This window comes from Cervus canadensis, chromosome 4 (genome assembly GCF_019320065.1).
Source record: "Cervus canadensis isolate Bull #8, Minnesota chromosome 4, ASM1932006v1, whole genome shotgun sequence".
Classification (NCBI taxonomy): domain Eukaryota; kingdom Metazoa; phylum Chordata; class Mammalia; order Artiodactyla; family Cervidae; genus Cervus; species Cervus canadensis.
The window spans coordinates 68,377,384-68,401,906 of NC_057389.1; the positions used below are offsets into that span (position 1 = coordinate 68,377,384).

Here is a 24,523-nt window from a genome sequence, read left to right on the forward strand (position 1 = left end):
CTCAGAAATTCATTCTTTATTTACTTTTGGAGTTAGGACTTGTTTGCATATGTAAAACCAAGACCATATTGTTGGCAGATGCTGGGGTACATGTAAAAAGTTGAGGCTTTTGAGTCATTTTTACAAAACAGGACACAAAAGATTTTCTCAGGAATTAAAGAAAAGGCATTGAAATAAAGATTATGGGATTGGGTTTCTAATACAGACATTTCACTTTTGTGTTCCTAGTCAGGTTGTTTCAACTCCAGAATTAGGGACTCTAAAATGAGGAAAGAGTAGAGGACTAAGAGATAAAATTTTGCAGATTCATCATCTAATCCAGAAAAACAAATACACAGAAGGAGTTAGAAAAAATAACGAAACAAAAACTCAATCAGTTATTTATGATCCCATCTACTAGCCTTAACAATACATTTTTCCCCCCTCTCTTCAATAGGCTTCTGTTTAGTTTTTGTCTGAAGATAAGAGTAGCTTAAAAGAAATTGTGTTTCCTATCAGCATTTGATAAAGTCTCCTTCCCGTTGGGGAGCTGCCCAGATGTGATGGCACTTGTTGAAAGCAAATTGTGTTTTAGCATTAAATGCTTTTGTTACTGGAAAAAAAAAAGAAACTGGTGTAGTTTCTAGTCTTTCTAGAAATGATAAAAACAGATGAGAGCTTCTGGTTCAAATTGACTAGCTTAAACTAAAAGGCTGGATTATTTATCCAAGTGAATTTTGAAATCTGTAATAGTACCTGCAAGTACAGTGAGGGGAAAGTGAGTTCTGAGGTCCTGATCTTGTGCCTGCATCAGGGCAGCTTCTGTAGCATTCCAGTTCAGTGAGGATGGGCGTGGCCGGGATGCTTCGGAGTCCAGGGCACGTGGTGAGCTGGGGGTGGGAGTGGCATCTGCTCCTGCTGGTGGTGTCGCTTACCTGGTCGGAGACTGTGACAGCCTTGGGGAGACCTCTTTGGGTTCTCCGCCACCCCGGGCTGCTCTTAGGGTGGCTCTGAGCCAGGTGGGCGGTTCTAGGCAGAGGGCCTCAGGTTTGAGCAGGAGTGAGTGACAGGCGGGAGTCTGGAGCTGAGGACCTGGGGCTAAGAGGCCTAGCCAAGTTCCGATTTCTGGGACAAGCCAAGGCCTTTGGTTGGTGGAAGGGAGGGGATGGCACTTAAAAAGGTGTGGGGAGGATAGAGAAGTTTTGTCGTGGTACTGCTTTCACAAACACCTTTATCACGGGGTTCATAATCGTACATCCTCCAGTTCTCTAAAACCTTGACCTTAACTCCAGCTCTTGCCAGTCAGTCTTTGTGGCCCATCTGGAAAGTGAGGGCGAGGCTAGTATGTTAGAGTGGAGGTGGAACTTGAAAAGTGCTTTGTAGCGACCAGAGCCTACCCTGATTATGTTTTTTATCTCAGGCTCCTGGTGCTGGCCTGTTCAGCCCCATTTATTGATTGACTGATGGCTGTGCCACATGGCTTGCAGCATCTTAGTTCCCTAACCAGGGATTGAACCCAAGCCCTCAGCAGTGAAAGTGAGGAGTCCTAACCGCTGGACTTTCAGGGAGTTCCCTGTCTAGCCCCTTCTTATGTGAAATTTCCAGGCCTGGTGGTCAAGGGCTCAAGACTGAGAGTGCCTTTCTTACTTCCTCTAAAACAGTGGTTTAAAAATTACATTTTAGTTTGTGTGCTGTGCTATTTTCCAGGTCTTTGTACTTGCATTTTTTAATTTTTATTGTTGAGAAAAATTACATTTTAAGGTCTGAACCTTCAGTAACCCTTTTAGTGGTGGTATGCATTTTTAACTCAAGTTAACAATTTGGAATTTGCTTTGCTTTATGTTTAGGAAGTTATTTTGTTTTGTTTTGTTTTCTCCCCAAGAAAAAGGTTAATACTTTGTATATTCTTGTCAAGACTCAAGTCTTGGCTAGTTTTGGGATTATGGGTCAATTGCTTAACTCCCCTAAATCCAGATATGGGATTGGGGATTAATTTCTTAATTTTTTCAAGCTTGTGTCACCTGTCTGTGAAGCAGGGACAATAATTCAGTCCTCACACCAGGTGATGATTAAGCCAGGGCTGTACTGTGAGTTGTCATGGTAGCAGAGCTGTGACTTTTGACTACATGTCTATGGTAATTCTTTTCCCTTCAGCCAAATATAGCACAGGGCTGGGCGTGTGTAGAGATTCTTATTAAATTGTACTAAACCAGATTTCCTAGGCCAAGGTAAGAAAGAAGGAAAATATCATCAGGTTGCATTGAGCCTAAGCCAGTGGGTCTGAAGCCTATGGGCTAGAGGGGCTGCAGCCAAGGGGGCTCTGGGGCTCCTTGAGGTTCAATAGGGGTGGTCTCTGGATCAGAGATAGCTATTAGGAGTAAGCTTTTTTAAAATTTATTTATTTTTAGCTGAAGGATAATTGCTTTACAATATTGTATTGGTTTCTGCCATAAAGCAACATGAATCAGTCATGGGTACATATGTCCCCTCACTCATGAAACTCCCTCCCAACCCCTTTCCACCCCCCTAGGGTGTTACAGAGCCTGGTTTGAGTTCCTTGCGTCATACAGCGAATTCCCATTGGCTGTCTCTTTTCCATAGGGTAGTGTATATGTTTCCATACTCTCTCCATTCATCCCACCCTCTCCTTCCTCTCCACGTCCCGCATCCATAAGTCTGTTCTCTATGTTGCGTTTCCACTGCTACCCTGCGAATAGGTTCATCAGTACTATCTTTCTAGATTCCATATATATGCATTAATATACAATATTTGTTTTTCTCTTTCTGACTTACTTCACCCTGTATAATAGGCTATAGGCTCATCCATCTCATTAGAACTGACTCAGATGTGTTCCCTTTAATGGCTGGGTAATATTCCATCATATATATGTATCATAGCTTCTTTATCCATTCATCTGTCGATGGACATCTAGGTTGCTTCCATATCCTAGCTATTGTAAATAGTGCTGCAATGAACATTGGGGTACATGTGTCTTTTTCAATTTTAGTTTCCTCAGCGTATATGCCTAGTAGTGGGATTGCTGGGTCATATGGTAGTTTTATTCGTACTTTTTAAAGGAGTCTTCATATGGTCTTCCATAGTGGCTGTATCAATTTACATTTCCACCAAGAATCAATATTGAAAATGACTCTAATACTAAATGCAATCTACAGATTCAGTGCAATCCCTATCAAATTACCAATGGCATTTTTCACAGAACTAGAACAACAAATTTCACAGTTAGTATGGAAACACAAGAGACCCTGAATTGCCAAAGCAATCTTGAGAAAGAAGAATGGAGCTGGAGGAATCAACCTTCCTGACTTCAGACTATACTACAAAGCTACAGTCATCAAGATAGTATGGTATTAGCACAAAAGCAAAAATATAGGCCAATGGAACAAGATAGAAAGTCCAGAGATAAATCTGTACACCTGTGGGTACCTTATCTTTGATAAAGGAGACAAGAATATACAATGCAGAAAAGATAGTCTCTTCAGTAAGTGGTGCTGGGAGAACTAGACAGCTTTGGTGTAAAAGAATGAAATTAGAACACTTCCTAATACCATACACAAAGATACACTAAAAGTGGATTAATTAAGGTGAATGAATTTAGATTAAGACTTAATGTAAGACCAGAAACTATAAAACTCTTACAGAAGTAAGCTTTGATTGGCCCTACCTGGCCTCCCTCTGCTCTGCCCTCCTGTCTTCATACCAGGGACGGCAGGTCCCTTTGTCATTCCCGGATTTATATTTGAAAATGTTACAAAGCAGAAACCTGCCACTTTCTATTCAAGGACTCCCAAGTAATTGCTCAGTGTTTATTTCTGTTTCTCCTCCCATTCTAAACCTGCCTATAGAATTTAATGATCCTTTAAAAACCGTTCTTGAGAGCACCAGCACCAACATTATAGATCTTTCACATATTGGCTTTTGCTGATTTTTCCACTTCTACCCCATGTCGTCCGAAACTCATCCTTATTTTTCCCCCCTTTTCTTCCTGATTCAGAAGTTGGAGGGACCAGTCAAGCTCCGGACAGTTCGAGAAGCACCAACAGACTGTGTCTGCCCCCCAGGTAAGTGGATGTTCAATCCTTGCTGGCTCCTGACTTCTAGAGACATGGCCTTCTCTCTCCTGTCTGCTCAAAACTGCCAAAGCCATGGTCAAGAGAATCATCTCAGGTTTCAAGCTATCTATGGTACCTTGTGGATCATCCTTTCTTCCTATATCTTCAGTGGCAGGTGTGTCATAAATATTCAGGCAAAATTAACTGACTTGGGTAGATAAGGACAGTGGTATTGGTGGAGGAGCTAAAACTCTTTGAGATGACTAATATTAAAGGCTCAAATGCTGGGAAAGTAGCAGCTATCCCTCTTTAAAGATGGAGGAAAAAAAGATGGAGAAACAAGCATGAACCATCCACACAGTGTTAACGTTGTGTTTTTGGCTCTGTTTCAAACATAAGGGGGAAGACAGATGGAATAATGGTACAGGAAGAGGAAAGGAGCTGTGAACATGATCTGATTTGTTCAAATAATCATGTCTCTTGGATTTTGGTGGTATAGACCAGGGTGGCTGTGACTAGAATTGAGATTTGTTGGTTCTTAGTCCATGTGACTCAAATCCCGATCCATATTGGGTCTTCTGGTTGTCCTCAGTAGAGCTCTGTACATATTATGATTGAGAATTTAGGGTGTAGTCTCAGCCCCGCTGTTTTTAGGGCTTAAACTTACCCTCTCATAGAACAGTGTATAATGCCAGTGAGTGAGTGAAAAATCATAACATTTCCCAGACATCTCACCATGCCGGACAAGGTGAGAGAACACAGGAGCTGAACCCAGGCGCCCTGTTCCTTGCTATCATGCCTTCCATTAGACAAATTGCCAGGCATTTCTGAAGCCATTTCACCTGGTCCAGAAACTAAGCTTACTGATGGTTGTTATCTCCAGGTTGGGAGATGCCCTGAGATTTGTACAAAGGTGGACCTGTGCTGTGGAAATTCAGTCTCTGGGGACCCAGTGGGAGTTGAGCTTGAGCTAGCCTTTGATAGGAACTCTGAGAAGGAAATGGCAATCCACTCCAGTATTCTTGCCTGGAAAATCCCATGGACAGAGGAGCCTTTCAGGCTACAGTCCATGGGGTCTCAAAGAGTCAGACACCACTGAGCGACTTCACTTTCACTTTCTTTCTGTGGTTTTAATAGGATGGAAAAGGACATGATAAGTAATGACATCATGAGCAGATCAGGAAGTCAGAAGTTGCAATTCAGTGGGGGAAAAGACTTCAGTTCCATCAATGAATTTCTGGCTGATCTGCAAAATGTATAAAATAATCCCTTTTGTTCCTTCCCTGTTCTGAGTATTGTATGGATGTGAAATCATGTGAATTATGTAGATGAGATTTTTAAAAACTAGGAGTCACCGGGAATTCCCTGGTGATCCAGTGGTTAAGACTCAGCACTCTTACTGCTAAGGGCCTAGGTTCAATCCCTGTTTGGGGAACTAAAAGCTCACAAGCTGAGCAGTGTGGCCGAAAACAAACAAACAAACCTGGGAGTCACAATGCATTTATGAAACATGAAATCAGTTATGTGGGTTGTAGCCAGTGTTCTGAAATTTTGAACTAGCAGAGATTGGAATAAAAATATTGAAGTTTTTGTTTCAGCTATTTATATTTGCAGTTGCCAATGTTAAATGGGTTCCTTGCTGTGGGTTGCTGACTCAAAGTTTGAAAATCATCGATACAGATGCTAGATGGAGAGGGAGAAGGGAGGCAGTGAGGGGACTTGGAGCGCCCAAATATATCCAAACCAGGTCCAAATCTTGGTCAGCCATTCACTGTTTGTATCAGCAAATGATTCCAATACTGGAGTGGGCTCTGCAGGCTTTTTTGATGTTGTGGAGGAAATACAGGTCAAAGGCCAGGACCTTGAGACAGTCTTGTGTCCTGTCTTGCCTCAGGACTCCTGACCCATCAGGAAGGTCTCTTGTATGAGCATGGAGGCTGAAAGCCTGGTCAGAACCGTGGTGACCTGCCCTCTCCGGTCATCACTGTTCTGTCATTCACTGTCCGAGGGGCTTGTGTCTATAACCAGGCCATCCTGGCCGGTGAGGTCAGCACAGCCCAGGGGGTGTGGCATCACAGCCTGTGTCAGGCCCCAGTGCACACCCATGTCCACATCTGCTTTTTCTCTCCTGTCATCTTGAGCTGGAGGATTGATCTGAGCCCTTCAGAGTAGAACCTTTTATCAGTGTGAAACCCCATAGGCTAGCACATTCTCCTCTGCCATAAGAAGCACAAAGACTGTTTCCTCCAGTACCAGAAGCTTAACTCATTCCCTTTCTCTCTGGCTCTGATCTGCCCTCCAGAATTTTGGCATCTGGACGCGGAGACCACCCTCTGTAACTTGGATCCCCATCTCATTTGAGATGCCCACGGATCCCCCGGGCCCAGTTCCTTCCCACGGCCCAGGGGACAGTGTAGTCTTTTGTCAGATCCTAGGATGCAGCAGGCAGATAAGCCAGACCAGAGAAGGGGGCGGCTCTTCTGTGTGTATTGCCCATTGTGAAGTGGGTGCTCGGGGAGCTCTGAGGCTGAAAGGAGGGGTAGGCTTTGGGCTGGAAGGTCAAGATTCTTCTCTTACTGGAGTCAGTGGTGGGATGAGAGGCTGAACTGTGCTCTGAACTAGCCCTGTGACCTCAGGCAAGTAAGAGGCCCTTGAACTCTTTGTCTATAAAACAATATAGCTAAGGTTGAATTGTGTCCCCCCAGAAGATATGTCCCAATCCTAACCCCTGATCCTTGTAAATGCGACCTTACATGGAAATAGGGTCATTGCAGACCTAATTAAGGATCTTGGGATGAGGTCATCCAGGATTTAGAGTAGGCCCCCAAACCAATGACGCGTGTTCTTATAAGACACAGAGATTTAAGCGATTTGAGACACAGAAACACCCAGAGGAGAAGTCCATGGGAAGATGGAGGCAGAGGCCAGAGTGATGCTTCTGCAAGCCCAGGAAAACCCAGGATTGTCAGCAGCCACAGAAACTGGAGAGAAGCATGGATGCAGTTCTCCCTCAGAGCTTTCAGAAGGAAATAGCCCTGCCAACACCCTGGTTTTAGACTTCTGACCTCCAGACTGTGAGAGAATAGGTTTCTGTCATATTAAGTCACCTCGTTTGTGGTCATTAGTTGCGGCAGCCTCAGGAAACTAAAATAAATGGGACTATTAATCACTCTAATTATGAAGTTGCTGAGATGATCAAAATGTAAGGGACACAGGAGCTTCCTGCACCACCAGGTGTGAATCAGGTGTGTGGGGCTGCATCAGGAGCCCCCTGATGCTGCTGTTTCTCATACACCTGCCCCAGAAGAGACTTCTCTTCCTTCAGCAGAGAGTGCCAAGCTGTAGATTCATGTGGCTTACCCGTGTCCCTGGGGATTCCAGTATCTTCTTTTCTTATATTACTTATGTACTTAAATGTTTTCAAATGTGTTTAAAGTTTTAAAATATTCATTTTTGAATAGGAAAATAATATGTGTACTACAAGTACTACAAAAGATTACATGTGAAAAATAATTCTCCTCCCCCTTTCTGCCCTGTTTCTCCTGCTCCCCTTTCCAGGGACCCATTACCCATTTGCTGAGGTCCTTTTGAGCAGTCCTTTCCAATAGAACTTTCTGTGATGATGGAAATGTTCTTTCTCTCTGCTAATATAGCAGCTACTGCTAGCCACGTGGGGCTATCAAACACCTGAAATGTGGCTACTATAAACGAACTGAATTTAAAATTTTTGTTTTAGAATGGATAAACAAGGTCCTAATGTATAGCATTATAAATAAGCCATGATGGAAAAGAATATAAAAAAAGAATGTATGTGTGTGTGTGACTGAGTCACTTTACTATACAATAGAGATGAGCACAACATTGTAACTCGATTGTACTTAAATTTTACAAAAGCTTGTTTAATCTTAAGTTGCCATGTGTGACTGGTTGCTATAGAGTTGGACAGCTCAGTTTTTGAGGTCATTTAGATCCATTGCCATGAGTAGCTCCCCTCTTGGCTTCACGCAAACATATTGTGTGTTGCCTTCTCGGTTTGCAGCTTCCCTCTGAGATGGTCTGAATCAGTCAGTCCATGGATCAGAGAGCAGTGCTGCCCATGCTGGGTTGAATGAGGAATCCTGTCAGGCTGTTGGGCAGTCCTGTGAGGTACCTGGCCTGTCCTCCACCCCAAGGACATTTGAGTTGTTTCCCATCCTGTGTTCTTACAGACCGCCCTTCAAGGAAGTGTTGGTGGGAAGGAGGCCTGTTGTCTTGCCCTGTCCCCTACCTTCCTCTCGCTCTGTACTGAAAAGCCATCACAAGAGAGGAACTGCTCCAGGGCTTTAGGTCGCGGGGCTGAAAGGACAGGAGCCCTCAGTCTGTTCTGGGAGCTCCCTTCCCAGAGCAGCAATTCTGGAACGTTGCAGGAAGGGCAGTGGCAAGGGGTGGCCCCAGAGTCGGCTCTGTGGGAGACTTGGGCACCACCTGGCCCCCACTGTGCTGTGAACACGTGAGCATCCCAACGGATGGGTCGGGACTGGCACCCTAGAGCCTGAGAGGCCCGGATTTGACCCTAGACTCTGCCACTTGAACGGCTGCCCTGTGGGTATGGCCTGCACCTCCTGGACATATGGGCCATACTGGTGTAAAAGCTCCTTGCATTAACTAACTCTTTTAATTATGTTTAAAATGAAGAAACAAAGAGGAAACATATTAGCTCATACGACTGGAATGGAGAGGTTAGAGATAGAGTAGAGTCAGGTATATCTGGGTTCAGGGGTTTCTCTCCATCTCTCAGCTCTTCCCTGTGTCATTTTCAGACACCATCTCCTTGGGGTGAGAAGGTGGCCACTAGTGGCCCTGGCGGTAGATCAGACCTTCTGAGCAACCCCAGCAGGTAGAGCACTCCCCATTCTCAAAGATGGCAGTGTTGAGGAATGGGAAGTGTTATGGGCTGAATTGTATCCTCCTCAAATTCATATGTTCAAGTGCTTACCCCCCCAACCACCCCCCAACAGTACCTCTTAAAATATGACTGGATTTGAGATGGCGGTCTTTAAAGAAGCAGATAAGATAAAGTGCGGCCATTAGGGTGGGCCCTCATCCACTAGGACTGGTGTCCCTGTAAGAAGAGGTTGGGGCACAGACATTTGCAGAAGGAAGATGACAGGAAGTCAGGGAGAAGATAGCCATCTACAAGCCAAGGAGAGAAGCCTCAGCAGAAACCAACCGTGCTGACTCCTTAATGTCTGACTTAAAACTTTCAGAATTGTGAGAAAATAGATTTCTGTGGTTTAAGTCACCCAAACTGTGGTACTTAGTTTTGATAGCCCAAGCAGACTAATACAGGGAGTTATTGTTGCTGACTGGGCTTCCCAGGTGGAGATAGTGGTAAAGAACCCACGCCTGCCAATGCAGGAGATGGAAGAGTGGCGGGTTCAGTCCCTGGGTCAGGAAGACCCCTGCTGGAGGAGGGCAAAGCAACCCACTCCAGTGTTCTTGCCTGGAGAATCCTATGGACAGAGGAGCTGGTGGGCTATGGTTCATGGGGTCGCAAAGAGTCGGACACGACTGAAGTGACTTAGCATGCATTGTTGCTGGGTATGGAGTTTACATTTGGAAAGATGGAAAAGTTCTGGAAAATGGATAGTGGTGATGGTTATACAACACTGTGAATGCATTAAATGCCATGAAATTGTGCACTTTTAAGTGGTTAAAATAGTTATTTAAACTTTGTCTATACTTTACCATGATTAAAGAAAGAAGTCCCAGAGTTGATCCTGATTTGCTGGCCTGGGGCAGAGGCCTCTCCCTGAACTAATGCTGTGCCTGGAGAATGGGACACATTGATTGGCCAGGTGTGGGTCATGTGACCTTTCTTTGACCTGGGGGCAGACTGGTGTGGGGGAGGGTTGACACTACCACAGTCATGTGGGCGAAACTGGGAAAGGGTGGTTACCTCAAGGAGAATTAGGGTGCTGTTCTCAGAAAAAGAGAAAAGGGGTGTAGCTGGGTAGACACAAGTAATAGATAACCGCATTAGTCCTGCTTCTGGGGGCAGCTGGCCAGACATGTCCAGGAGCTCCTCAGCAGGGACCCTAGGTCTGACAAGGGATTTGCCTCTCCTTCAAGCACGTGAGTCTTGTCCCTCTGTTGAACTGGTCCAACAAACAGTGCGGCTCAGTGATCAAACACTTGAATTTTGGACCCAGACTGCCTGATGTAAATTCTTTGTCCCTTACCAACTCCATGACTTCCTGTTGCTTCAGTTTTTCATTCTGTGAAGTGGGGTTTCTAATAGTACCTACCTCATGGAATCATGCAGGACTGAATGAGCTTGTAGAGAGTTTGTAACAGGGCCTGGCACTGCTTCCTGAAAGTGAGTTGGTGGTTAGGAGCCCAGATCCCTTACCCCCAGGCCAGGCCAGATCCACTGTGTGCAGCCTCTTACCTTCCTGATTTTCACTGAGTCAGGGCTGAAAGATAGGGAGAAGGCGATTCAGAGTTGGCTGTTGGCTGGGAATATTCTAGAGGGAAACAACAAAGGCCTGGCAGACTTTCTTGGCATGTCCTTCTGAGACACAGTGAGAAAATGCTAGTGACAGAGCCCAGAAGTAGGGAACTGGAAAGGAAAAGAAAACCTGTGGCCCATGAACTCTTGTCAGCCACTAATGGCGTATGAAAGACCTCATCGTGCCAAACATGGAGCTCCATACAGTTTGCACTGGTTTTTAACTGGGCTCAACCTGCCCTGGAGAGTGTTAGGAACTTTTCAGAAAAACAGTTAATAGTTTTCATTTCCTTTTTGTGCCTTTTTGTGTCCTTGCATAATATCCCAAAGATATAGCATGTGGTTTCCAAATGACAGGCACTGCGCTTGCAGTGTATGGTGACTTTCCAGAAATTAATAAGCAGATTAATCAGAGTTAGAAATTGGCTGGTCTATGAAAATGTTTGGAAGTTTGAGCAGAGGAATGAAACTACTTAGGAGAGCATGAAGTTCAATGGGGAAGTGATACAAAACCTGATACATTTTATGGCAAATGTCACATAGCGGAACATAAATGGTCAGAGTTACTCTGTTCAGCCTGTTTACTATATTAGTTGCTTTAGGAATTTGCTTATTGTACTTTGAAGCAAAAAGTTGCTATCCCCTTTGAGTTATTTATTATTTGTAGAATTTTAAAAATGATACTTTTTTTAACTTCTTAAATCCTCATTGACTTGTGTTTATGGTAAAACTAAGTAGCTTAATGGCAGTTTATCCCACTATTCACACTGTACAAAGTTGAAGAAGATAATTTGTGTGTCTGATTTTTTTTTTTTCGCCAGAATTCCCTGGAGAATTCATTCATTTGTTCATTCATTCATCTCTCTCTACCCCCAATTTTGTGTTTGTCCTATGGATGATATTGACTGAGATTGTTAGAGGGCTTGCAGACCCAGTTGTTAGAGGAAAAAAGTCCCAGAAAAATTAAAAGAAGGGAGAGATCACCTCAGATCAAGGAGACCTGGGGGAGAGACGACAGTTGGGCAGGGTTTTGAAGACTTGTTGGCATCTTAGCCATCTCGGATTGGGGACACATTCCACAAGGTCTGGCACCTGAGCAGAGGCAGAGGGGAGCTCTGGGAGTGTCAGGGAACTCTGGTTGGAAGGTAGTGAGGGTGGGTCTTGATTATGGAGGGATATGGGCTTCGTTCCATGGGAGACAGTTGAAGGTGTGTCAGTAGAGTCCAACTTTAAGAGGAGGACTATAGAAACAGCATGGTGGATGAACTGGATTGCATCACCCACTGAGAGGGTGCTCAGGATGAGGCTGGTCTTGTCTTGCTGCCTAACGCATCCCCTGAGCCTAGAACAGTGCTGGAGTATGAAAGAGGGATGATAAATATCTGCTGAATGACTCCCCTGGAGGAGAGGTCATGAGAACTTGAATGAGGGCCATGAGAGTTGATGACAGGGAACAGCTGTGAGAGGCACTGGGCCATGTGGTGGACAGAGCTCACAAGCAGGATGGATGGGCACTGGAGGGAACAAAGATACCCAAAGCCTCAAGCCCGGGGGAGGGAGATATCCTGAACAGAAACAGGAAATCCCCAAAGAGGGATTTAGAAGGGAAGATGATAACTGTAGTTTTAGACAGTGATCTTATGAAACCAATTTGTCAACCCACTGATGGATGGAAGAAAATAATTAGAAGTCTTCTCTTAAGGCATTGTCTAGCCACTTTGAACCTATTAATTATAAAATATACTGTGTCCTATAAATAAAGGTCTTGAGGTTTAGCTATGTATTGACCATTGGGATTTGAAGATTTTTCTGTGACCACTAGAGGGAGCCCACTATATTCATTAAATTCTATAGAAATCTAATAGGATTTTTTAGAAGGATAATTAATGTTTTAAAAAATATATTAGAAAGTACACAAAACTCAAACCAAGGACAGTGAAATGCAAAGTTAACCTTTCATTCTGGTGTCTTTTTCCTACTAAAATGGAAGATCGTTGAGAATTTTCCAGATTCCAGAATTGAGTGGTGTGTTGTTGATTTCAGGTGATGTTGATTATGTAAGTGGTAAAATAGCCACTAGCAGACATATTCCTGAAATAGTTGTCCCATTCACCCAACATTTATTGAACACGTCTTGTTTAAACCCAGTAGAGACTTGCTGAAGCTGTGGGAAGATGAGCCTGCACGTGTCTTGGCCATCTTGGTCAACTCCATGCCAACTGTTGGGTGACAGGTGCAACTCTTCACTCTGTGAGGTGTCATATAACTTTGTACATTTGGGATTATTAAATGTCTCACATATCAAGAGCTACACACATGGTGGGACTGCCTTTTCCCAGGGGTAAGTTGAATGCAGTCATAATATTTCATTTCTTAGCTGTCTTCTTATGCCAAAGTATATTCCACATGGATTGAAGACTTAACTGTGAAAAATAAAACCATGGAGGGCAAGACAAAAATACAGTGGGTCACTTTTAAAAATTGTGAAGTGGAACTAGACTTTATAAGCACGGTCCTGAAGTCAGAAACCACAAAGCAGCAGTTTTCAACCAGGGACGACTTAGCCTTTGGAGGATTTTGACAGTGTTTAGAGACATTTTTTTATTTGTCTCAACTTGAAGGGTGTTTCTGGCATCTAGTGGGTAGAGGACAGGGAGGCTGCTGAACATTCTACAATGTACTGGAGAGCCCCCAACACAAAGAATTATCCCACCCAAATGTCAGTGCTTCCAATGTGGAAAAACTCTGCTATAGAATAAATGTTTTCTTAAATGTTTTAAGCTTAAAAGCTTAAATTTTCTGTCTAGAAAGAAGATTCCACCTTAAAGTTTAAAGATAAATGGTAAGTTGAAAAAAAATCAGCGTATATAACAGACACATTGTTACTATTCATGAGCTATAAAGTGCTTTTGCAAAAGAATAAGGAAAAGCCAAATATCTTAGTGGAAAAATGGACAAAGGATATGAGTAGGGAGTTCCTAGTAGGAAAAATACAAATGCTGGCACTTTCCTTCAGTGACTGCTTCTGGAGAACGTGTTCTGCCCTGGGCCCTGGAAAAGATGGTCCACATCATGAATAATTGAGGAAATATATAGTAAAATGAGACGTTAGTTTTCACTGATCAGATTGATAATGTTTATTTGTTTCAATCTTTCTGGAGGACAGTTTGGCATATAAACGACATTTTTAAAAGCACAAACTTTTCCCAAGCATTTCCACTTCTAGTTTCAGTATATAAACTGACCCCTGTGCACAGGTGATGTTTATCAGAGCATCACTTATGGTAGCAAAAATGTAGAGAATAACATACATAGCCCTTTATAGGGGAAAGATACCCACAATATTTCAAGAATGGGGAGAAAACTGATAATATCTCAGTGTGAGCAGTGATGATCATTGAGTGATTAGATTTGAGCATCCATTATAATCATAATCATCCAGCATAATCAGGAACAAAAAGCAAAACAGCTGAAAGGTATTCATTCAAAAAGCAAAAACAGAGTTTGTTTCTGGCCCTGGGCTAGTCACAGGCCTGTCCAAATGTGTTACTGGGTCACACCCATCCTGCCTACCTCATCGTGTGCTGCGGTTGTCTCCTCGACCCAGGGACTGAACTCAGGTCTCCTGCATTGCTGGCGGATTCTTACCAGCTGAGCCACCAGGGAAGCCTAAGAATACTGGAGTGGGTAGCCTATCCCTTCTCCAGGGGATCTTCCCGACCCAGGACTTGAATTGAGGTCTCCTGCATTGCAGGCAGATTCTTTACTGGTTGAGCTACCAGGGAAGCACCCTGGGAGAGCAGCCCCTGTCTTAATTAATGTCTATGGTCCACACAGCAAGATACCTGGAATATCACAGGTGCACCAGTGGTGTTTGTGTTTAATAAATATTATATTACTAAAGGATCTATTAAAGCTGAAAAGTGTGCGTAGACACTGGTTAATATAGACACCCATGGGGAGTGATGCACAGTTCCTCTTCTGGTGTGAGACAGACTTGGAGCTGAGTCCTGGATCTGCCATTTAGTTCTGAATGACCTTGGGCATGTTATTTAAACTCTCTGTGCTTCAGTTAGCCACTTTTTCATATTGATACCATAATCCTAAACTTAGAAGGTCGTTATTTGTTATTTTATTTATTCTTCATTCAAATGTACTTACCATGTTAGATTTTGAGGACACAGCGGTGAGCAAGACAAAGTCTGTGCCACATAAAATTTACATCCCAAGTGTCATGGATGGGGTGGAGGAGACAGACAAATGGAAACAGATAAACTTACAGATGAATGAGATAATTCTGAATTGTGATGAGAGCTATGGAGGCATGGACCAGGTGCTTTAGTAGAGGGTGCAGGTGGGTGCTGGTGTTGAGATTTTCTACTTTAGAAAGGGAGGTCAGGGAGGCCTCTCTGAGGAGGGAACATTGATGCCAAGATCTGCATAAGGAGAAGAAGCCAGGCATCCTAAGATATCCCAAGGCCCTAAGAACAGTGATTTGGTTCTTAAGTATCCAAAAGTTTGGGGTGTCTTCTGGGGATAGGGAGGGGGTCAGTGTTTGAAGCAGGCAGGGATGGGCATGGTGAGATAATGCAGTAGATGTGTCTGACCCTCTTGGCCACAGAGAGTGTATATTTCATCCAAAAAGAGTGGGAAATCATTGCTGGGTTGAAATAGAGAAGGGACATTGTGCAGTTTATGTTTTGAAAAGCTCAGGCTGATACAGAAGGGAGAATGGTCTTGGAGGCGTGCCTGTGAGGAAAGTAGGAGCAGAGGAAGTAGGGAACCTACAGGGAAGTTATTGCAATTGTCCAGACCAGATGAGGGCACAGTGGTGGTGATGGAAAGACACAGATGGAGTTGATGTGGATTTTGGAGACTACACTGACAGGACTCAGTAAGGGGGAGTGATTGGATGACTCCCAGCTTTTGGATGACACCCGAAATTTTTGGTCAACTCAGTGGTGCCATTTGCTTTAAAAGGGGTGATCAGAATGAGGATTCTGTTCAGATCTGTTCACTTTGATGTGACTAGTGGACACCTTAGAGGAGATGCACAGTCAGCTCCTGGATTAAATGACACAACAACGGTGGAGGCAGCAGCAGAGGGCCTCACTTTGAGTGGGCATGTGTCACGGTGTTTTGACTCTGAGCACACATGTATACATGTGAAGATGGCCTGGGCTGCAGTGTTGTCTTGGCCTGAAGTCTGGAAGATGTCTTTATTCCTTACTGTATTAGTCAGGGTTCTCCTAGGAAACAGAACCAATAGGAGATGTATATCTATCTATCTGTTTACTGGCCTGCCTACCTACCTACCTATGTAAAGAGACTTGTGTGTTTTTTTTTTTTTTTTTAATTTATTTTTAATGGAAGGATAATTGCTTTACAATATTGTGTTGGGTTCTGCCATACATCAACATGAGTCAGCCATAAGTATACATGTGTCCCCTCCCTCTTGACCCTCCCTCCCCGCTCCCACCCCTTCTCACCCCTCTAGGTTGTTACAGAGCCCTGGTTTGAGTTCCCTGAGTCATATAGCAAATTCCCATTGACTATCTGTTTTATATAGTGTAGTGTATATGTTACTATGCTCCTCTCTCCATTCGTCCCACCCTCTGCTTCCTCCCCACAGCCCGTGTTCACAAGTCTATTCTCTATGTCTGCAGAGAGACTTAAGTAACTGGTTTATATGATTATAGAGGTTGCCAAGTCCAAAATCTCTAGGGTAAGTTAGCAAGCTGGAGGCTCAGGAGAGCTGATGTTCCAGTTAGAATCCTAAGGATTCTCTCTTCTTTGAGAATTCTCTCTTTTAGTTCCATTCAGACCTTCACCTGGTCAAATGAGACCCACTCACATTATGGAGGGCAATCTGCTTTACTCTAAGTCCTCTTGTTTGAATGTTTATATCATCCAAAACTATCCTCATGGAGAAACACCCAGAATAATGTTTGGTCACATATCTAGGCACTGTGCATTCTTCCTCTTCTCTCTCTCTAGCCAATTAGTTCACTTATCCTGCTTCCCATGCATTTAGGATCAAGTATGCAATCCATAACTTGGCATTTGTGAATCTGATTCTTGCTTCCCTCTCTAGACCCATCTCTCAAATTGTATCACCTTCCTAAGCCTGTCTCTAAATCATGTCATTCACTTGGAACCTGCTTATCATTCCTTTGCTTGAAATGTCTCCCCTCCTAGCTTTTTACTGGAAGAATCCATATTCATTCCTCATGGACCAGCTTTGATCTTCCCTCTTCTGGGAACCTTCTTCATCTTCTAAGCAGAATTAATTGCCCCCTCCTCATGCGAAGTGTTGACTCTTTGGAAAAGACCCTGATGCTGGGAGGGATTGGGGGCAGGAGGAGAAGGGGACAACAGAGGATGAGATGGCTGGATGGCATCACCGACTCGATGGGCTTCAGTTTGAGCAAACTCCGGGAGTTTGTGATGGACAGGGAGGCCTAGCGTGCTGCAATTCATGGGGTCGCAAAGAGTCGGACACGACTGAACGACTGAACTAACTAACTAACTAACTGTGATGTGACCATACTCTGGGGACCCCCTCAAACAATTCCATATTGTAGTTGGGGTCGCTTCACTTACCTGTCACCACTGCTGCCCCAGCCTGTGAAACTCTAAAAGGTGCTATATTCCATCTTCCCCTCACTCCTGCTACCCCCAAGATCATAATAGATCTTCCACTGAGTGTTAGATGGGGGTGGGGGAGGGGAGGAAGGCCAGACGCTGCTTTTACTATGGGAACATACAGAATTCAGCTCATATTATAAATACATTTAGGTGATTTATGGAGTGACAGCAACAAGTCTGTTAGAGAACTGTTACAGAGAAGGGGTAATAAAAATCTATAAATAAAGCTGCCGCAGCCAACAATATCCTTCTTGAATTCCTCACTGTCCAGGAACCAGGCCATCCTGTCTCAATGCCTGTGGGGAAGCCCATTGATGGGATGTCCACCCTCTTCTTATTTGTAGACTTTATCCTGACTCTCTTTCAGTTTTTCTCATGCTTTCACCACGTGACTTTTTATCTTGCTTATCTTAGGCTTAACTCTAGCCAGGGTGCTCTGCTGAGTTCTGAGTTGGCCCCAGGGGCCAATGATTGGATGACTAAAGTTATCTGCATTTTGGTTGGGTGCTGGCCAGTGTCCCTTACCCCTGAGTCAGATCCGGTCCTGCCGGCTTGCCTTGGGTACTTGCCATTCTGTGTCAGAAATCTATTCCCTACAGGGAAAGAGTTCGAGAATCTCCCTGAGAAGCTAACGTTCCTTGTACATTCTGTCCCAATCCCCAGATTGCCTAAATAGAGCAAGCTTTGGAAACTGTGTAGACTCAGGCATTCCCAGCCTCCTCCCAAGGTTGGAAGGCCTAACCTCTGAACACATATGTCTCCATGAATTTCTTCTCTGTCCTTTGGCCACTGAGCCTCTCCCCTTTCCCTCTTGTGGCTTCACCCTAGCTTGGAACCCCACTCCCCCATGTACCATCCTAAAGCTCGGACATACACAGCCTTCTGGAGGTAACACAGGCATGCTCTGCCATGAACCTGGCACCGGTTGGCCTCAGCTTGCCTTCCGTCCTGGTGGGGCTGATTGAAGTGGGTGGCATGGACAGAAAGAACCACCCTTGCTGAATTGTACAAATAGGATTAGCTGTGGCTGAAACCCATGGAAATGTTCCTCTTTCCCTTGGTCTCTTAGTTTGGCTCGCTCTGTCCCACTCTGCTGCTTGCATCCTTATTTCTGTCCCTTTATAAACTTGTCTCAGGAGCTGGGCCCTGGGGTGAGCCCCCAGACCTGACCGACCATGGGAGAGACAGCTTCAGAGGGTAAATAACCAGCCTTGCAGGGTCTGTGCCGTTCTGGGGAATAGAGATGGGGGACGGAGGCTGGATGGGTGGTGAAAGAGATCGTGTTCTCTGATCAGTAGCAACAGAAATCAACACAAACAGATCCAAAAAGAAAGTATCGGAAGAAGGGCAGGAGCTCACAGAAATGAAATGTGTGCTGAGGAAGGAGGCTGGGAAAGGACAGGATTCAGGGCAGCTCTGGGAATCCAGCCAGCGGGAACAGAGGGGCAGGACCCTGGGGAGTAAGAGGTGTCTTGGATGTGTCTGTATCGACTGTCTTTTTGGTTTATCACAATGCCTGAGGTTCAGGGTCTCAGGATAGAGAGCCCTCCTGGGCAGCCCTGACTCCTGTGTCCAGCCCTCTACCTGGGGCTTCCAGATCAGGGTTGAGAGGTGAGGGCACCTCCCCAAAGGTGCCAGCGTGCTGCACAGAGTAGGGGCGGGGAGTCTGGGTTTGATGCAGGTAGACTTGGCTGTGAATGCCAGCTGTGGCCGCCCACTGCCTCTGTGAACTCAGGTAAGTGATCTGATTCTTCAAACTCTCCATCTCCTTGTGTGTAAGATGGGGGAAATCTCAGGTACCTCGGGGGTTTGTGCTGAGGCTATACCGAGACAAGTGTATGTGGGCGTGCTTGGCATACCCTAGGCATCTCGTCATGTCTGTTCATCTATCCCTAGGGAAAGGAGTCTGTGGTCCCCAGGGGGTGAGAGGCAGACACAGACCGTTATTATAGGGCAGGGGGCACTTAGTAAGTAAAGCCAGCTCTTTCCTTTTGTTGTTTCCTCCACAGAAAAGAAAGACATTTTTGCTTAGATTCCTGGTTCATTTAGTGTCAGAATCCTCCAGCAAACCATCTGCTCAAAGATGGAGGAAGAACAACTCCTGGCTCCTCCAGGAGCCCTTGCACTTGGGGTTCCTTCTGTTGCCTTGTAGATGGTCAGCAGGCGTCTTGGTAAAGTCTTTTTCTCTTGGCTGGCCCTAAGTTTCCTTCCCGATCCACCAAAGGCTCTTCTTCCCTGCTCCACTGTTCCTTTTTCTTTTCTTTTTATTCACTGTTCTTTTTCATTTTTGTTTTGTCCTGCTTTTAGAAATAGGATGAAGGCTTCTCACAAGGTGGTGATTTTCTTGACACGATCACACTTGAGGTGCCTGTTGTCTGGTCATTTCTTTAGAAGTAGGCTGTATGGTCCACTAGCAGGGGAGCACAGGAAGGAGTTCAGAGCACTGGAGGCTGAGGCTCTGAAGGCAATGGGGACTCTAAGGAGCAGCCCAGAAAACAAAGGACGGTGTTGAGGAAGGGCTGACTCCCCCATCGGAAGTACACACTCCTCCCTTCGCGGGGCATTGTGAAAAATGTACTTTTAAAATGCAGAGATGAGACCATATGTGTCCTTGGGTGGGTGGGGGCAGTGGATGACCTGTAGGCAGAGCAGAGAACGGGCTGTGCCACCCTCAGAAGGACTGGACGGTGACTTTACCCCTGGGTGTCACCCCCATCCTTGTCACTGCCTGCCCCACAGGTGGGGGTAAAGACGGACTGTGTCTTTACCCAAGTGCTTGCAGAAGGGTCAGCTGTGCCTGGGAGCAGAGGATTTATTAGCTATGACCGTGGGCTCACAGTGCCCTGTGGGAAGGGGGCATGATCTAGCCATGGATCTTGATACTTTCTCTCTGTGTGTGGAAGGGTGGGAGGCTCTAAGAGGACAGGGGACTGCCTCTGAGAAAGGCCAGGAGCAGCTGCCCAAGAGCGACCTCCCCCTCCCCTACATGACCCCCAAGGCAGAACTTGGGCTTAATTTCTAGGAGGTCAAGGTAGTACCTTCAGATCACCCCATGGCTGTTTGCTCCCTAAAGTGCACACCCTCTCCTCTTGCCCCCACCGCCACCCCCTTGGGATCCAGGAGCTCCATCAGGAGCTGGAGGTGGAGGGTCTGTGAGGGTCTAGTTCTGCTACCTTGGGCACTCACCCTTCACTGCTGGGGGTGGTGTGTAAAGAGCAGGGAGGTCTGTGTGTGAAGAGGGTGGGGCTTGGGGGTGAGGTGATAGACTCAGGAGGATTATTGAGAAAAGCTCATTTCCTACCTAGAACATACCATTTTCTTCTTCCTGAAGGTCCTCACCTCCCCAAAGAGGCTGCCTTCTAGGCTTCTTTCATTTTTTAAAAATTATTATTATACAAGCAAGCTACCTTTTTAAAATTTACAAGCAAGCTACCTTTTTAAAATTATCCTATTCTCTCCCTCCCCCAGAAAAGTCTCTCTTGTATCCCCATCTCACTACCCTATCCAATCCCAAGCCCTATATGTATATGTTTGACCAGTTTAGTTTGCATTCTGGAGACCTTTTTCTGTGCTTCAACAAATAACATACATTTAAATTCTTACAGAAATAAAATAATGTGAGGTATTCTGTACATTTTTTAACTTCACGTTATGAGGGTACCATTCCCTATTGGTCCAACCTGAATGGGCTCCAGGGGTCCACAGACCATTCTTCATGGAGACCCATTCAACCAAACACCAGGATGAGACTCAAGGTGCCTGCTGTGGTTCTCAGCCCACTCCTCCCACTCTTCACCTGAGCTCTGATCTTTTTTTTTTTCCCCTCCCTCTGCCTTTCTGGCCTTTTTACACATTTCCTTTCATACCAATTGTTTTCACTCTTTCCTGTGTAAAAGTCTCTCTGTATGTTTCCCGCTGCTCCTGGCCTTTCTGTCGTTTCTCCCGGTCAGTTCACCTGAAGCTATGGTCACAAGCGGGCAAGCGCAGGGGCTTCTGCGGGAGGTGCTAGAAAGGTAGTGAATCCCCTCACATTTAATACTGTGTCCCTGCAACCATTAAGAGCTTTTGTTACTATAACATCAACATGTCTGTACATCTGATGTCTGCCTCATTATTTGTTTTAACTTTTTGTCAAATAGAAGTTACTACAGGCTCGAGCGCATAGCCTGGAGCTTGATGAATTTCCACAGCCAAAACTTATCTGTGTCCAGGTCCACAAATATGATCTGTTCTCCAGAGATCCCCAGCTACCTGTTTCTCACATAATAGACTAGCTTTGCCTACTTTTGAATTTTATGTGGATAGAATCACACGTTGTAGATTCTTTTGTGTCTTTAGTTGAGCGTTATAAGGTTTATCTATGTTGCTGCATGTAGTGGTGGATTGCTCATTTATTTATTCATTGTATTATTGTTGGGCATTTGGGTTTGTTTCCAGTTTGGGGCTATTATGGGCAGTGCTGTTTTGAGCAATAGTGTGTGTGTTTTGGGGGAACATATGTATGCATTTCTGTTGCCTGGCATCTTATAGTGGCATTGCTGGGCATAAAGTATACAGATGTTAAATTTTAGTAACTAGTTCCACGTCATTTTCCAAAGAAGGTGATCGTTCTGCCAAGGGTGTTTGAGAATTCCTGAATTCCAGGTGAGCGACTGAATAGCAATAACCGCTACATCCTTGCCAACACTTAGCATTTTCTGTTTTGTTTCAGCTATCCTGGTGGCTGTGCATGTCTGGATCTGAACTGCCTTTTCTGTTCCATTATCCTGTTTGTCTATCCATGAGTAGTTAACACCTTATTTTAACTACCAGCGTTTTGCTGTTGGTATCAGGTGGTATTTTGTGCAGAACTGCCTTTGCTGTTCTTGTTGCTCAGTCGCTAAATCATGTCCTACTCTTTGTGTCCCCATGGGCTGCAGCACACCAGGCTCCTCTATCCTTCACCATCTCCCAGAGTTTGCTCAAATTCATGTCCATTGAGTCAGTGATGCTATCTAACCATCTCATCCTCTGCCGCCTTCTCCTTTCGCCTTCAATCTTTCCCAGCATCAGGGTTTTTTCAAATGAGCTGGCTCTTCATATCAGGTGCCCAAAGTATTGGAGCTTCAGCATCAGCATTTGTTATTTTTAGGCCTTTGCATTTTCATATAAGTTTTACAACCCGTTTGTGACTTTGTGTTAAAACAATGACAATAAAAACCCCAACCCTGCGGTAGCTTTGAATGAGATTCATTGAATCTTGATAATAATTTAGAAAGAAATGACATCTTCACAATAACAAGGCCTTCAATTTATGAGCATAGTGTATTGTTCTGTGTATTTGGTCTTTAATTTTATTTGACAGTATTTTCAAGTTTTTAGTGTAGAGGTCTTGTACATATTTTATTAGCTTTATTCCTAGGAATTTAATGGTTTTTCTAGATGCTATTTTAAAAAATAATATTTTAAGATTTGCTTTTCATGTTCTCTTATTTTCAGTGTTCTTGCCACTTCAGTTTTTAACTCTGATAGTTTAATAGTCTTTGAGATTTTCTGTGTATTTTCTGTTATTTCATCAATAAGTAGAATTTTATTTTTATTCCTATTCTTATATCTTTATTTACTTTACTCATTGCTTTGGCTAGGACCTTCAGTGTGCTGAAGAGAATTATTATCAATTCCATTGCAGTCATCCTGGTTTTATAACTGAAGTCAGAAGAAGCATTAAGTATGACCATTGCTTTAGGTTTTTGTAGATATTGATCAAATCAAAGAAATTCTCTTAGTTTGCTGAGAGGTTATTTTTTAAACGTTATGATTTGATATTAAGACTTGTCAGGTGGTATTTCTATATTCAGGAGACAATCTTATGATATTTTCTCTCTATTTTCTATCAAAACACTGAATTACAATGATTGATTTTAGAATGTTAACTGCCTTTGCATTCCCAGAATAAACCCCACATAGATGGTCTCTATTATTTTCATATGTTGCTGGATTCAACATTTTGTTTAGAGATTTTTGCATCTGTCTTCATAGAGAGATGGTCTGTGATTTTCCTTTCAGGTTGTCAGGTTTGGCTATCAAGGTTATGCTGGTCTCATAAAATGAGTTAGAAAATGTTACCATATTACCTGAAAGAATTTGTGTAAGATTTAGTGTTGCTTCTCTTTTCAATGTTTAGAAGAAATTACTAGTGAAAAATCCAGACCTAGGATTTTTGTTAGGTTTTAAATAATTTAATTAAATTGTTTTAATAGCTATAGGACTCTGCTTTATTTTTTTTAAAGAACATTCTTTATAAACAATATTTATTTCTTTCTTTGGCTGCATTGGACCTTAGTTGTGGCACGCAGGGTCTTTGTTGTGTCAGGCAAGCTCAGTAGTCATGGTGCACGGGCTTAGGTGCTCCTGTGGCATGTGGAATCTTAGTTCCCTGACCAGGGATCGAACGTGCATCCCTGGCATAGCAAGGGGGATTCTTAACCACTGGACCACCAGGGAAATCCTCTGCTTCATTTTTAATAACAAGTTTACTAAGATATAATTTATATACTGTATGATTTGTGTATTTAAAGTGTACAATTCAGTGATCTTTTTAGTATATGCACAGAATTGTGCAAATATCACCACAATCATTTTTAGAATCATTTTTGGAGCATTACTCCACTTGTAAATCCAGTTTCCTTTAGCCATCATGTTCTAATCCCTCTGTCAGTCCTAGCCCCTGGCAACCTCTCATCTACTTTCTCTCTCTTTCTATTTGCCTACTTTAGGCATTTCGTATAAATGTGGCCTTTTATGTCTGGCTTCTTTCACTTTGCATATTGATTTCCAGGTTTACCCAGTGGCGTGTGTCAGTACTTCGTTACTTTTTATGGCTGAGTAATACTCTGTTGTATGGATATACTGCATTTTGTTTATCCATTCATCTACTGATGGACTTTGGATTACCACTGTTTGGCTATTGCGAATAAAACTGGTATGAACATTTGTGAACAAGATTTTGTGGGTACACATGTTTTCGTTTCTCTTGGTTATATACTTAGGAGTGGAACTGGTGACTCATGTGCTTCATTATATTTTATTGCTAAACCATAATATGGAGATACCAAAGTATATTTAGCAACTACTTTATTGATGGTCATTTAGATGTTTTCATTTTGCTATTAATCAGTGCTTCAGGCAATGTTACTCAAAATGTGGTTTGTGGATGGGTGCCAGCCTTTGAAATGTTAGTTACAGATCTGTAACAAGATTTGGCTAGAAACTGAGAATGTTTGGAAACTTTTATTGTCTTTTAACCAGTAATTTTATGTCAGTTGAATCTAAAAATTTAAAAAATGGCCAATACTT

General features: G+C 43.8%; 1 protein-coding gene across 2 annotated transcripts in view; it reads left to right on the forward strand.

The window, feature by feature from the left end:
• COL23A1 (collagen type XXIII alpha 1 chain) overlaps positions 1–24,523 on the forward strand; it is a 376,188-nt gene that overhangs the window by 24,329 nt on the left and 327,336 nt on the right. For both annotated transcript variants that reach the window (XM_043465726.1, XM_043465727.1), the window contains exon 2: positions 3,993–4,059. In XM_043465726.1, the coding sequence (XP_043321661.1) occupies positions 3,993–4,059 (67 nt within the window). The remainder of the gene's footprint in view (positions 1–3,992; positions 4,060–24,523) is intronic.